The following is a 14,364-nucleotide window of genomic DNA, read 5'->3' as shown; positions in this document are numbered from 1 at the left end:
GACTTGGTGCAGGAGGTAATCAAGGGTTCCATGTAATGGGTGGAACTGTCTGGTTACAAGCCATACTATCAGGTTTAAGTATTTCAGGGAATTTAAGTTTTATGTTTTGCTTTAAACCATTGCCGTACAATTGGGAATTGTGCAGTCAGTGCTTTATTAAAAAGTAATAATATACTATCTTGAGTTCACAGAACAGGTAAAGTGGCATCCCCTTTCTTGCCCCTTACTTACTCACAGCACTCTTCCAAGCTAGTGAAGATTTGCCCACGTAAGCCCAAAATGCCTGATCAAAGTACTTCAGCTGTGCAGTTTTTATTGCAAGGAATGGCCTGGAAACACGCTGACCCCCTTGTGCCAGATGTGTGCTTTCCAGCTTCTTCCCTGCGCAGGTGCTAGGGAGATGAGCTGAGTTCTTCCTTTAATAACTTTTTCAATATTGCTTGTCAGGAGTTGTCTGTACCATCCACTCCCTGAAATAATAGCTTGAGACTGGAGGTGATTAGAGCCATGGCTAGAGTTTGAAATACGGACAATCCCATGTTTAAGAACCACTGATTTTGTGGGGAGACTATGAAGAACCACTGGTGAGCCCAGGTTCAGACCACTAGTGATGTCTAGCTCCTGCATGGAAAATACCTTGTGAAAAAAGTGAAGTCAGAACGAGTCTGCAAACTTGTCTTAGAGGACTTCAAGATGCAATGCTTAACATTTAGATGTTGTATCCTCTGCACCACTTTATGATTTGTCTCAAACTGTAAGCACTTCTTAGCAAACACTTGAAAATAAGCAAGCATGTTACCAAGGACTTGAAAGTCACCAAGTACTTGTGTGGACCTAACCAGAGGGTTGGCTTTACTCAGTAATTTCCATCATTTGAAGCTCAACTAGAACTCCTCACCTCGAAACAAGGATACTGCTAATTCCATCTTCTGTGCTATGCAAAAGGTGAGATTAAATGGTTAAAGTGGGGCTAGGCTGCCATGTAGGGAGCGTTCTTGCATGGCTTGAGCGGATACTTTAATCAAACACATCTTGTTCCTTTCTAGGAAGCCTGCTTAGTCTTTTAGGGTTGAGTTGGGTTTGTCAGGCTATGAACTTTTAGCACCAATAAGTCGTGACTCCTGTCACTGGAACAGGTACCAGTGTTCTGAATATGCTGAGACTGCAAGTGAATTCAGTAAGAAGGAACTGGTTTTGCACAGCTGCTTTGGAACAGAGACATACCTTTATATTTTAAAAAACCTTGTTCAGTGAACAGATTTAGTCCTGAACTAGTGAGTAACGTGGATTTTAAGCAATAGTGACTGTGCAGAAGAGAACTTCTGGCCCTTTAATAGCAGCTTTCTCATGCTTTGAAAGGACAGTCCATCTAATTACGCAAGCCTTTCTTTTCCCAAGGCTTTGACTCACCAGGCAGTGCCTGCATTTTGATTTCAAGAAGAAACTGCTACATGACTGGCTAAATGGTAATTTTTGTCCCTTTGGAAATCATTAGAGGTTGCAAGTCCGTGAAAGAAGAGGGGAAGGTCTGCAAAAACTGTTCTTGCTCTTATTCCCCGTTTGTTGGTTCTCCATTGAGGATCGTGGTCCTGCAGCCATCTTCCATCTGTGGCCGCTTTGCTTCCAAGTGCAAATTATTTTTTAATAAAATTAACAAGAAGTATCTGATTTTTCCTGCTTTCCAAGGGGATCTATGCCAGAAACTGCTTTGAATATTCTTCCTCCACGCCTTAAAGCTAATCTAAAAATTTTGGGTGTGATTTCAGATCGACTTGAATTTTGCAGCTGATGTAGTCTATTTAAATAATGCTTGGCACAGTTTTCTTAGAAAGACACTGACTGCTTTGTGCATTCATCCTTGTAGCTCCCCTTGGGAGACACGACCTCCATTTTATCTCTCTTGTAGCCCTTGTACCGAGGAAGGGCTGAAGCAGAGCAAAGATCAGGACAGGGATGTCCAGTTCCAGCCTTACTGCCAGCTGGGTGGGGGGGCAGTTCTGCCTGGGCTCCCCCCAAGTCCCCTCGTGTGTGGCAGTGCCCACACCTTGCCTCTTTGAAAAACAGAAGTCATAATTCTTCTTCCGAGGACTGCTGCGCGCTGTCGAAGGGCAGCTGCAAGAGGAAGGCGCAGCTCCAAACCCTGAGCCTCCCCCGGCTGCAGAGCGCTCCTCTGCCTCGCACACCCAGAGCAGCAGTCAGTGCTGCTGAGGAACATCCCATCTCTGGTGTCAAAGTGGAGGAGTGTCTCCCCGAGGCAGCCCGTGTAACCCTAGAATTCCCTCCTCCTTAGTTTTATTCACAAAAAGGTTAGGAAAATCCAGCCCATGAATTTTAAGATACACGCCATGCATTTCACCTGTGATCTCAGCCTTCTGTGCCCTAAAATATTACTTCGAAGCTTCCTTGAAACAAAACACAGCTGGTCTCAAACGTTAACTTTGCAGAGATTTGTCCAGAGCTATGCGGTTGCCAGGTTCCAATAATTCCTTCCCTCCCACCCCCACCTGAATTTTCCTTCATCTGTTTTCCCTGTGTTAGACCACTCGTGAGTTATTCTCGGGGAGGGCGAGGGCCTGCTTTTAGGAGAGCTACAATAAATCAGCGTAACCTCTTTCTCCACACAGTTTTGTGCTGGCTCTAGCTAGATCCTGTTGAACCTTTTGTTTTGAAATATATCTGTACTACCTGGTTCTGTCTCTGCCCTGTTGATTTATGGTGTCTTCACTTTCTGGTGTTGTTGGATACCTTACCCCTGTTACTCCTCCTGCAGGTCATGGCACTTCTCAGATGTCCTCCTAACTGCTGATGAAGGGCTGTGATTTTGAAATGTATGATGACACCAGGCTTGCAGACGTTGCAAGAGTTGCTCGTGGAAGCAAGCACAGACTTTAAGACTAATCTCTAAGTCTCTAGGTTGTTAGACTGTAGGATGCTGCTTAAATGAACAACAGCCCCTTTGGAATGGGAACTTCTGAGCCTGGGTAAATGGGGAAGGGAAGTAGGAAGCAGAGTTTGGTGGAGAGGGTTTTTTTTTTAATTGCCAGTTTAGGATCTGGACTTGAATGAAGCTACTGATTCTCCTAGACTAGAACAAACCACATCAAACACAAATGTACAGAATCCTCGATCCCCACAAGCTCTCTGAAATCAAGCAGAAATTTTGTAGTGCACGTGTGGTGTATGGTCCTTTGACATATTCTGTGGTGCTTAAAGGTTTTTCACAGGTTAAACTACTACATTCTTGAACTACTTATTACCTCAGTCTATCTGGAAGAAGTGAATTCCTCCAGATTTGGATCTGTGTGAGATATCCATGCTGATGCTACATGGTCTATAGTATTGAGAGAAGGTTAACAGAGACTCAACTCTAGGCTGTTGCCATTCTGACTTGCTTTTTCTCCTGAGTTGGGAAAAATAGCTATAGAACTGCTAATTTAACACAATGTTGTTCAGCTTCAGTGGTAGCTGAAAAAAGAGGTGGCTACCCTGATTATGAACCTGCATGGCAAAGCTATGGGCCAGTAGAGCAGAGGCTAGGAATGCATTTCTCAAAAAAACTGAGCAAGAGAGCAGGCAAAGCTTGCAAGAGCAAGCTCTTGTGTGTAATGCCACCTTGAAATGTGGCTTAGAACTGGGAGCAAAGTCACTGCCTCTTGCACCTTCAGAGGGACAAAACTCTGCATGTTTCTTAGAGGCAGAAGGATGATGCGAAGGGACACACCTGACTCCACCATAAATATCCCTGTCTAACTGGAGTCACCAGGCTGAACTCTTGGCTAACTGCATAGGTCACGAGCATGCACAACGTGAGACAAATTGCCAATACTATTTTTAATCTCTGCCCATGGCCCAAGTCTAGTCAGGGTTGCTTCAGGACACAAATCACTTCAGGGGAAAAAAAAGTGAAAAAGCTGACTGAAAAAGCAGGTAGAGAGACATCTCTCTTCCAAAGTTCAGGTCTTGCACCCAAAGCAAGAGGCTCAAGAACCCTCCAGAGAAAAGGGCACCAGTAGTGGACAAAATAATTCATTCTTCATTACGTGTTCTTGGAAATGATTAGCTGGAAATTTAAAAAAAGAAATAAATCTTTAACCAAATACTAAGAGTAGAAAATTGGAATGACAGTCAAAGCTCAACAAAATTAGAAGCTGCTTAATGCATAATCTTATTATGTGAAAAAAACCCTAATCTTCATAATCAGCGAGGACCACTAACCCAGCAAACACAGGAAGGCATACCTGTAATTGGCTTTCCATTATAATATACTTTGGAAGGAAAATATGCATACACGACATTAAGTTAAAAGGGTCTGTGAGCAGCTCTCCAGTCGCTTGTCCACAAATGCCACCAGTGAAATGTTTTTGATAAATAAAGGTTAATTGTTCACTGTGGTTCTAAGACTCAGGCTGATGCCAGCTACAAAGGAGCTGATATATCAGGTCAAACAACACACCAAAATGTAATACTTAACTTCCATAAACCAGTCATTTTCCTGGCAGCCTAGCTAACTCAGAGCTTTCCTGACAGTTAGTTTTTAAAAATTACTTCAGGAATTTAGTGTCAAGTAGTCAGAACTGCTCAAGTCAGATGTTGTTAGAGCTGATCTGGTTCTGGTAACAACATACGTAATACCAAATGAAAAGCATAGTTGCCTTATGTAGAGTAACATGGTATTAGCTGAAGTTGCAAGATGTTGATTTAGGAAATCACTTCTGCATGTGATTAAATCAGTCCTTATTCAGGACATCATTTATAAATCCTTTTTTAACTTTCATCTTGTACTTTGTAAGTCCTACTGACTTTCATGAGTTGAAGAAAGGTTCCTGGGTTTAAGCAAGTACTTAAATATTGTTCCGAAGAGGGATGCTTTTGAATGGGGCGGAAAAGATTGCATTTTTCATATATGCAGTCACAGGAATCCTGTCTTCAGTTCTTTGGTTTAGTCCCAGTGTTTTGGTTTATTTTCTGGTAATAAAAGAACATGCACAAGGTCCCACAGAAGTGGGTCTGTCCCGAGAGGACACAAGATGTTAAAATCATACCATCCTGCTCCCAGCCTTCTTCATCTAGTTCAGTTTCAACATGATTTTTGTTGAAAATAAAGCAGCAACATGAATCTTCTGCCCAGCAGCACCCAAGTCCTGGGTTGGGTTTCTGACCTGCCAGATTTTGTAGCACAACAGCTTTCAGAGTGTTGTTTCAAGGCATGTTTTTTCTGATGACAGAGCCCTGGTTTAAGAGGACTCATGCATTTGCGTAAGCCTGGTGCTGCAGTTTGTTTTCCCTACAATTATTCTCCTGCAATTGATTGTGGAGTTGCATCTCTGAACCTTTGACCTGGCATAGCGGAGGAGGCGGAGGTGGCAATATGTGCCAAGCAAGAACGTGAGAACCTCTAAAGCTGGTTCTGCTCTTGTACCTACAGCTGAATTCCTGCCCTGCGAAGCTGCTCCCTACACAAGAAAGGATATATTAGAAGTTACAGTGAGAAATAAGCTAAAGCTTAGATCAACGGGTGACCTCTCCAAAGAGGCAGGACAAAGACAGTGTGTTCATATTTTGTGCACAGGGACTCTGCATTGCAGCCTGGCCTCTACCGCTCCCAGCCTCCCTGATTCAGGAAAGGACGTTTGCACGTGCCTTGTGCCAACGCTGCGTGTGGCATCGCTGCGTCTTGCTTACGTAGCAAGCTGCAGCACAGGAGGGACTAATACCTGCGTGTCCAGCACAGTCACGGGTGACCAGCACAGTGGAGAAGTGGGAGCAGGGACTGGTGGCTGGTACATGCCATCACCTCCCAATGGAAGATGAGTAAACACAGCCGGTAGTTGATTTGAGCAGTAAAGGTAAATACTATCCTGCCCTCTTGTAATAAATAACTGCATCTGTTTGCCAAGCTGTGCAGTACCAGGAGGCAGAAACCTGCAGTGGGGAAGGAGGAGAAGGTGGTGAAAGCTATGGGAAGGGTAGGGATCTGTGAAAACTGTTGCTTTTGCAAACAGCAGTCAATAAACTGGTTTCCTTTAATAGCCGTAATTGTTGCTGCACTGGTTAGGTGGGAGCAAGCACGTGGATGCCTACTCATGCTCAGCTCACACCTTGGCTTTGTGTGGAGACACACCTGCCGAGTGTGGGGAGGCAAAATGGTGCTGTTGTGTGATTAGGTGCTTTTTTTGTGCAGGTGCCAAAGCACTGCTGTTGTGAGGTGTTCAGCGATTACAGTCGCACCAGCCAAAGCCAGCTGAGGCATCCAGAGATACCATCAGGTTTCCCTGTCTGTGGTTGCAGACCTGCTAGCACAGGTTCAGGCATGGGTCAGCCTCCACCAGAAAACATTGCAGGCTCTGCCCTGTTTTCTGCTCGAGATGTGCGAGTTTCCAAGGGCTGGAGGTGAAGAAATATCTCCCCAGCATCAATTTGATACATGGGCAATACACAAACCTTGTTTAAACAGAATTTCCACTGGGGTCGCACACAGAGGCACTGCAGTCCTGCAAAATCTTGATGCCTGCAGGGTTTCTGTATTAATTTTAAATTACTCTGTTGAAAGCAAGTCTCTGATATTCTGTTATTCCAGCCATTGCGGTAGGAAAGAGCAGGCTGCGATTGAGAGTAGGGGTGTCTGCAAAAATGTTTACATACAGAAAAGAACTGCTGTCAGTCAATCTAATCACACAATGTATTTTCATGCCAGCTTGCTAGTGAAAATATGTTGAACCATGTATTTGTTCCACTGCCTTCAGGTATTATTTGCCAAATCTAAACTGGTTTTGTAATGGAAAATGGGAGGTTAGGTGAAAGAGCCAAATCCTTCAATCCTTGCTCAGATGATACTCATACTAATTTCAATTTTTCAAGCGGTTGTGTTTAATGCATGGCCCCTGTGCTTAGGCCTGCAAGCCGGAGCTGCAGAGCTGTGTAGATGTGACCTAGTTTTTAGTCACCAGAGCTACTCTCACTTTTTATTGAACGACAAAATGAGCTGCTTCTGTTTCAACATAACAAATCGGAAATTTTACTTGTTTATGACTACTGATACGACAAAACTTTCCAAAGTATCTAAGCGTTGTCGACATCTACTGCCATTAGGGCTCTTAAGGCACAAACAGTCTCAGGAATTTCATTCAGTATTTTGCAGACAAATAATAACCCAGGTCTCTTCCCCATGATATCCAAAGGCTCAGTTCTGCAATGCCAGGCAATTGTGCTCGATGAGAGGAGAGGTTGCAGGAACACCTTGCCTCTCTGAAGCATTCAGGTTTTTTCTTTTCTCACCAGTTTCACAGAAGATGAGGGGTCTGAGCATCTAGCAGGATGCTGTCAGGCAAAGTCATGGTGCTGCATCAGTGTGAATGAAAGTAAAACTAGGTCTTTGCAGTTGGGGGAATGCAATACTGGCATAATTCTGCTGGCAGGGATCTCTTTGCCAGCTTCCCATTCGTTTTCAATCACTTGATGCATTTCAGTGCATACATTCAGATAACATTGCTCTGAGAAATGAAGGGCTGTATTCAGTCAGCCAAGTCGCACCTTCATCTCTGTGCCTAGTCAGCAGAAAAAAATATAGGTCCTCTAAAGAGTAGCCGAGGGCTTAAGTAAGACACTGAGCAGGGAAGCTGTGAAGGGCCAGGTAACAGGAGTTGTACAGCAGAGAGACAGCCTGGCTGGGTCTGTTGGATATCAAGATGATGGGTACACAGGAATTTTCTCTCCCATTTCCTTAAGTTTCTGCATCGGTGTCCTGTGCGTGCAGTGCCACTGCTTGCTGTACCGCGGTGTCCAGAGCCTGCGGGTTAACAGCCTGGCTTTGCTTCAGCCCCTGCCCTCCTGCTGCATTTCTGAATGCTCGGGGATCTGCCAGCCCCAGCTCACAGCCTAGGGGACTGTAATGTCTCTTTAGGTGACCCAGGACCAGGGCTGAGGTACCAGACCAGTACTTGTAGGTGGAGGCAGAAGCATTTGAATGGTGCCTCCAGTTACCAGGGGCATGTATAAAATAATGACTTGCTCTTCCAGCACTGGCCACAGTGTCTCTGCTGGGCTGCCAGTGTCCAGGAGAGGTAGGACATGTAAAGCCATGATGCCTCTGCTGCAGAAAGTTCCTATTCTCTGCTGTGGAATGAGCAGTGTCTCTGTTTCTTCAGCATTTAGAGCTCCAATAATAGACCCGGCACTCTGAAAATCAGACTGTCAGACAAGTGCTTTGATAAACTGACAAATCTATTGACCGGAGAAGATGACAAACGAAGAAATGACTGCACCACACTGATGGTTTTGAAACCTTCAGTCATACTAAAGAACATTTGTAAGGCACAGCAAATTACATATGCTACGTGACCGAACTTCACCCTTGGTAATTAGTATTAGAAGACACCAGAGCATCTTTGCATTGCTGCATTTGTGTCTGTAGTATGGTCTGTAAAATCCTTCTGGTTTCGATAGATGCTTTTTCAAGTTGCGTAGCTTGAGCAAATACTTTGAAGCAGGTGCTAATCAAAGAGCTAAAGCAGGAGTTTCTACATCATCCAACATCTTTTTTTAAGTTTAAATGTATTAAGATCAAAGCAGTTTATTACAGTGAATACGCTGTCTAAAAAAGCACTCGAAACCTCAATCAAAACAAAGTTCAGGAATTCACTGGCTGTAAACAGATGTCGTTATTTTGTTGTCAGTTCATTTAATATTTCACTGTTAATGTACTGGAAATATCTAACATGTAGCCTTCAAACTGTTTTGAGGTTGCTGATGTTGCAATGACAGATGGTACTTTTACACAAACAAGTTATGTTTATGTTGCTGAAGCTGGATTTTGAATAGTCACCTGTTGAATTCAGCAAAACTTCTGTAATTTAATTTCTACTTCTGGTATAGTTCTGGTCCAATTCTACACAAATTTTGCCCAGTAAAAACGCTGGGAAGGTGCATTCAACTTCAGTCACTCTCACTTGATGCCATTCCAGTGAAAGTAAAGTATCACTGGTAAAACTGGAATCTTCAAAGAGATGTATTTGTGTGTCCATTGTGTGTTCTTCAAAAACAAGTGTCTATTAGACTGGGGTTTTTTATGATCCCTGTCTGTAGTCATATGGTGGCTATGTAAAAGTCACTTTAAACACCAAAGTAAAGCAACAGTTTTGGGGCCAAAACTGGAATGATAAAATTACCAGAATCGGGGTCGAAAGGTAAAATTCTAAACTCCAACCAAAGTTCTGGACTCTGCTTCTGACCTATTCTTTAACTTAAATTTCATCTTGAAGAGTGCTGTGTAACATCAGACACTGTTACAAGTTACAAAGTTAAGGATGGTGTTTGTGTTTGAAACCATGGAGAAATACCAATCCCAAAAGAAATCAATGGTGACACTTAACGCTGTAGGAGCAGTGTAGATGCCTCAAGCCCAAGGTAGAGTTACCCAGTGCAAGGATTGATGCTGCAGCCCATCTCTATCTGCAGCTTGCAGCAGACCGTGGTGGCAGACAAATGGGACAGAGCAGTGCCTGTCCCATGAGCATTCCATGTGATCTGTCCTACTACTACCTGGTGAAGACCAGGCTGATGGTGGGGCAGGATGGCGACCATGTCCCCTCCGACCAAACCCACCTCAGCCGTTATATACCTGCCTTCTATTTGCTGATGTCTGAAATGCTGTTGCTAAATTGTATCTGCTGGTTTTACTTGCAGCTCTGAAGCCTTTGTGGGTTGATTGCCAGGTTAATGATTTATACCTTAATGCTCCATTTAGGGCCCTGGTGTTTATCGCTCACGGCGCTGGGGAACACTGCGGCCGCTATGATGACTTGGCCCAGAGGCTGACAGGACTCAACTTGTTTGTTTTTGCCCACGACCATGGTGAGTAGCCTGAAACGGTGCTTGCTTTACAGCAGCTCAGGACTTTACTGAAGTAAATGCCTGTAAAGCTACTCAGCATTGAGAGAAGAGATAAAATGTTTACACCTCAGCATAAAAGAGAAAGGGATCATCTGTTGCTTTGTAACGATCTGCATATTGAATCTGTAAGAAGCTGTCCCTGTTTACCTTGAGTTTTCGTCAGCCTTGTCCTTGACGTTAGTGCTAGTGCTATTTTAACCACCCTGTAACAGATTATTTGTCTTTCACCTATCGTGGGGCATGGGGAGGTGTTTTCCACTGTGGAAGTGGGACTGGGATGCATTTCTGCTGGATTCATGGTCGACGTCCTAAATGATCCCAGAGGAGAGGCTGAAATGACAGTATAGCTTTCATGTACTGATATGACTAGACAGCTACACCCCTGGGACATTGAGGAGCGTGGAGACATCACAGACCTTTGGACACATCTCCACAGTCCAGCAGAGACACCAGAGCTGGCTGTACACACCTCAGCTCTGCTGAGAAAGCAGCTTGAGTGCATTAAAGGCCGTGATAACACAGCAGCACAGCCTCAGCCCTCAGCCAGCAGGTCTGGGCAGTGCCGTGCCATGTAGACTTACTGTTCCAGCCTCTTCTGCCCTGAAGACCTCTGCTCTGTGCTCCATCCTGTGACATAGCTAAGCTGGGTATCACCAGATCGCCTGCAGCACATGAACTGGGACCTCCCAATAATTTATTTGAACCATCTGTCCTGGCTCTTTGGTAGCCTCCTGTCACACCTGACTCTTGCAATTTCATGACTTCTTTTCCTTGTGCTTGGAAGTCTTTGCTTTGTTTTTATCGGATTGCTGCCTCCCTGCAAGAGTCACTCTAGACATCAGTAAAATGAATCAATGGGATTAATGATGGCAGTGGACAAAAGGGAAGGCCAGATTCTGAGCTGACAGATTGAAAGGGGATGAATCTCAGTGTAAATCCGATCTCCTTCTGGCAGATCGTTCACTGACATTCAAAAGTATACTGCAACACATTGGAAAGTATACTGCAATTTACTTGGCTGAAGCTGAGACTTCAAACCTGCCCCTAGATCTCCCCAAAGACAGGACTGCTTAATTTGAGCTTGACGATCCTGAACACATGTGAGGCATTGCACCATTTAGTCTGCAAGGGCAAAGGCAAAACCTTACTGAACCCAGGTAACCAGGGCTTCCCTTCATTCTTGCTCTCATGGTTCCCTTTCAATCACAGCACTGCCCTTGATATGCAAAACCAAACCCTATATTTTTGCTGGAAAAGAGAATACCTAGTCCTCAGGACAGCTTGCAAGGAAAATAAATAAAAGCCATGTAATTCTTCTGGACAACTGCTCACATGCCATATTCAGGGCTGACTTTACAAAGCCAGTTGACCCGTGCAGGAGCATCACTGCTGACCACATGAGTCTCTTTCTTTCTGTATAGGCACAATATTTCTAAGTGTTGATTCATTCATTCCGATATACTTCCTTCTGAGCTGGATGGAGGCTAGCAGGGATTTGCAGTAATCCCAGGAGAAAGTATCTCCATTCCTCTCTCTTTATCTGTATGGCATGAAGATCATGAGAAAGGTGATGGAACAGGCCACGTGCTGTCCACTCTGCAGCTGCTGTTAGTAGACCACAGACAATATACACAAAAAGTTCCTGAACTCCAGGACACACAAGCGTTTGGTTCAGAGCTTCCGTGGGCCTGTGAGAGATTGATTGCTCACTGTGCATGCTTAATGTTGTGCCTTAGTTCCTCATTCCCTTAAAACTTGATAAAGGTTTTAAGAAGTAGAGTTAAAATAACAATATTTGAAGCAACAAACCTAGAAGAAATGATAAAACGTTGTATTTATTGCATGGATTTGATATGGAGGTTGCCTCTTCTGTTGATGGAGAAGTGCCTTTGGGGTGCAGGTTCCCGTCAGGCATGTTTTGCACTGTATAATGAGACAGTTATTTGCTCTCTTTTTCCTTGAATATCTTTTTGACTAGAGAAGCTTAAATATTTCATTGGATTTTCTTGATAGGCTGATGTTGCTGGATTAATTAGTTCGGCTCAATTAGTACAGATCTGGTTCCTCAGGCCAGTTAACAACTTCATTCTCTCTGTCAAACCTACAGTTTTCTGTGTAAATTCGGTTGGGTTTTCTTCGTCAGCAGTGGGGAGAGGGTAAAGAAGAACCCGAAAGCAGAACAATGGAAACACAGTTGTGTTTCACAAAGAGCTAATTTAACTGAGCTAGTTCACTGTAAGTCAGGGAGATAATTAACATATTTTAGGCTCTGTAAAATAATAGTAATTAAAAAAAAAAAAAAAAAAGAGGTACGGGGTGAAGATAAACTTTGCTCAGATCAGACTGGGAAGTTTATAGCTTTCCTCCACCATTTTATCTATTCCAGATCACTTCAACAGAGTGTTCCCCCTTTGCATCCCATCCTTTGGATATCTTTGGGTAATATTAATTATTCAATTGAGTTAGCAAAATAATTGCTTTCTATTCCCCATCTTTTACAGTGGCTCTTGGGCTTATGATCTTGGCATAGATTTCCTGACCTGGACGTTTGTTCTGGTTCTGGTATTCTCATGGATAAAATTCCCAATATAGACACATTATCCGTAAGATTATTAATGCAGTTCCACAGCGTAGCTAGCATGATTTCCCAAATGAGTTGGGAAGTTACTAGGGCTGTAGTATGCGTGACTTGACTGATTTATATTGTGTCTATACTTCAGTCAAAAGGTGGAAAAATAATTTCCATTTATATTGCTGAGTCTGTAGGAGCTTATACACTGGTTCTAAATCTTGCTGAAGGCTGCTCTGCACCACTCTTTCCTGTTATGCAAGGCTTCAGCAAAAAGGTTGGCACTTCACGGAGTGACAGTATTCACCCAGATCTGTGTCTTGGTATGTCAGGATTCATGCGTTTCCTCTTTAGGGTATTTCATAGTAATCTCAAGACTACTGGACCTCACCAGATATTAGAAATTTTCCACGGTGGTGTTGAAAATTCAGCTCTGAAATACCTCTTAACCCTACCTTGCATCTAATATTATGAAATTGCTTTGTTGTATGTCAATCCCATGAAAGAGGAAAATAGCATTTCTTTGGATTAGAGCATTTTTTTCTGTGGTCTTTTATATAGCGTTTCTAATAGGCAGGTAACTGTTGCCCATGATTTCTGGATTTACTTGCTGTGCAGTTTCGTGAAGGCTGAGTTCAGACTGCTGGGATGACCTTGCTGTGCATTTCTGCAAGCTTTAGATATTTTGAAATGACATCTCACTTTTTCAATTTCCTTTCTATATTGCTATGATTTTATTGTCAACATTCTGATGACAGAAATAAAGAGATAGACAAACATATTAGGTTATTGGCAATCAATTTAGGAAACCCCTCTTAGAAGGAATACCCGTGGGAGATTCATCAAACTGGAGTGATATTGTAATTCTTCAGTCAGTCACAGGCAGATTGCAGCTCCTTTAGTTATAATGCAGTATTTTTAGGGATCTGTAAAGCTGAGAGCCAAGGAAAATGAGAATAAAGGATAGAGAATGTGGCTTTGTTTTCTCATACCAAGCATTTTCAGTTGGTAAAGCACATGATGTTCCAGCTATCCTCATCTCTCTTCCTATAACATCTCATTTGCTGAGATCTTGATCTCTATGGTTGCATTACATGGCCCGAGCCCAGAACAACTGCAATTTCACCTTCAAATGTACATGTCAACTAATAGCAGTTAAAAAAGTGTTTCCAAGATACAAGGGCCACAAAAATATACTTACTTCTGTCTTAAACCTTTTAACAGCATTGGCACTGGCCTTGTGTTTCACTTGGACTTGCTGGAGCTTCTTACAGGTAACACAGCTGCCTTACATGAGGATAAGGAAGGTGAAATATGTAGCCCTAATAACCTGGCAGCAGTTCCAAGCCCATAGATCTACTTGACAGCCCCTCCAACCTCCTGCTCTCTCCAGGCAAAATAAACCCTCTACCTGTCCTAGTACATGGACACCTCTGACTCTTTCACCTTCTTTGATGCTGTTGAATTTCCCACTCTTGAGTTGTGTGTAATGTCAGGTCAAAGCAGAGGGAAAGGTTGCAGCTCTAACAGCTTATTCATATTCCTTAGATGTTTCTAACCAAAGTCCAGCTTTCTTTTTCAGCCCTGCTGCTACTTCATGTGTGGTGAGCATTTCTGATGGGTTAGCAGGTCCCTCTCAGGCACACTTACTGCTGCTTGCGCTCCCCATTCATTTTCTCGCTGTTTTCTCTATTTAACAAAGGATTCATTTCTAAAAAGTAGGAAATAGCTGGAGCAGAGATTTTTTTAATGCATCAAATATTAGCTGGTTTTGTTTTGCATTTTTTTTTTCCAAGTGATTGCTGTGTTGTTCTTGCAACTGCTAAAAGGTCATTTTGTTGGTGAGAACAGAAGGCTTTTATTTATTCATAGCACTGGGAAGGATTGATCTACACAGAGAGGTTAAA

At 43.2% G+C, this 14,364-nt stretch overlaps 1 protein-coding gene across 5 annotated transcripts in view; it reads left to right on the top strand.

Moving 5' to 3' along the window:
• The window catches only part of MGLL (monoglyceride lipase), a 107,333-nt gene that overhangs the window by 53,445 nt on the left and 39,524 nt on the right, over positions 1–14,364 (top strand). For all 5 annotated transcript variants that reach the window (XM_027794124.2, XM_027794129.2, XM_027794126.2 and 2 more), the window contains one exon: positions 9,743–9,849. In XM_027794124.2, coding sequence (XP_027649925.1) covers positions 9,743–9,849 — 107 coding nt within the window. The remainder of the gene's footprint in view (positions 1–9,742; positions 9,850–14,364) is intronic.

Source organism: Falco peregrinus, chromosome 5 (assembly GCF_023634155.1).
Source record: "Falco peregrinus isolate bFalPer1 chromosome 5, bFalPer1.pri, whole genome shotgun sequence".
Lineage (NCBI taxonomy): Eukaryota > Metazoa > Chordata > Aves > Falconiformes > Falconidae > Falco > Falco peregrinus.
Note: the sequence above shows the minus strand (reverse complement) of the source record. Positions and strands in the feature narration are given on the sequence as shown.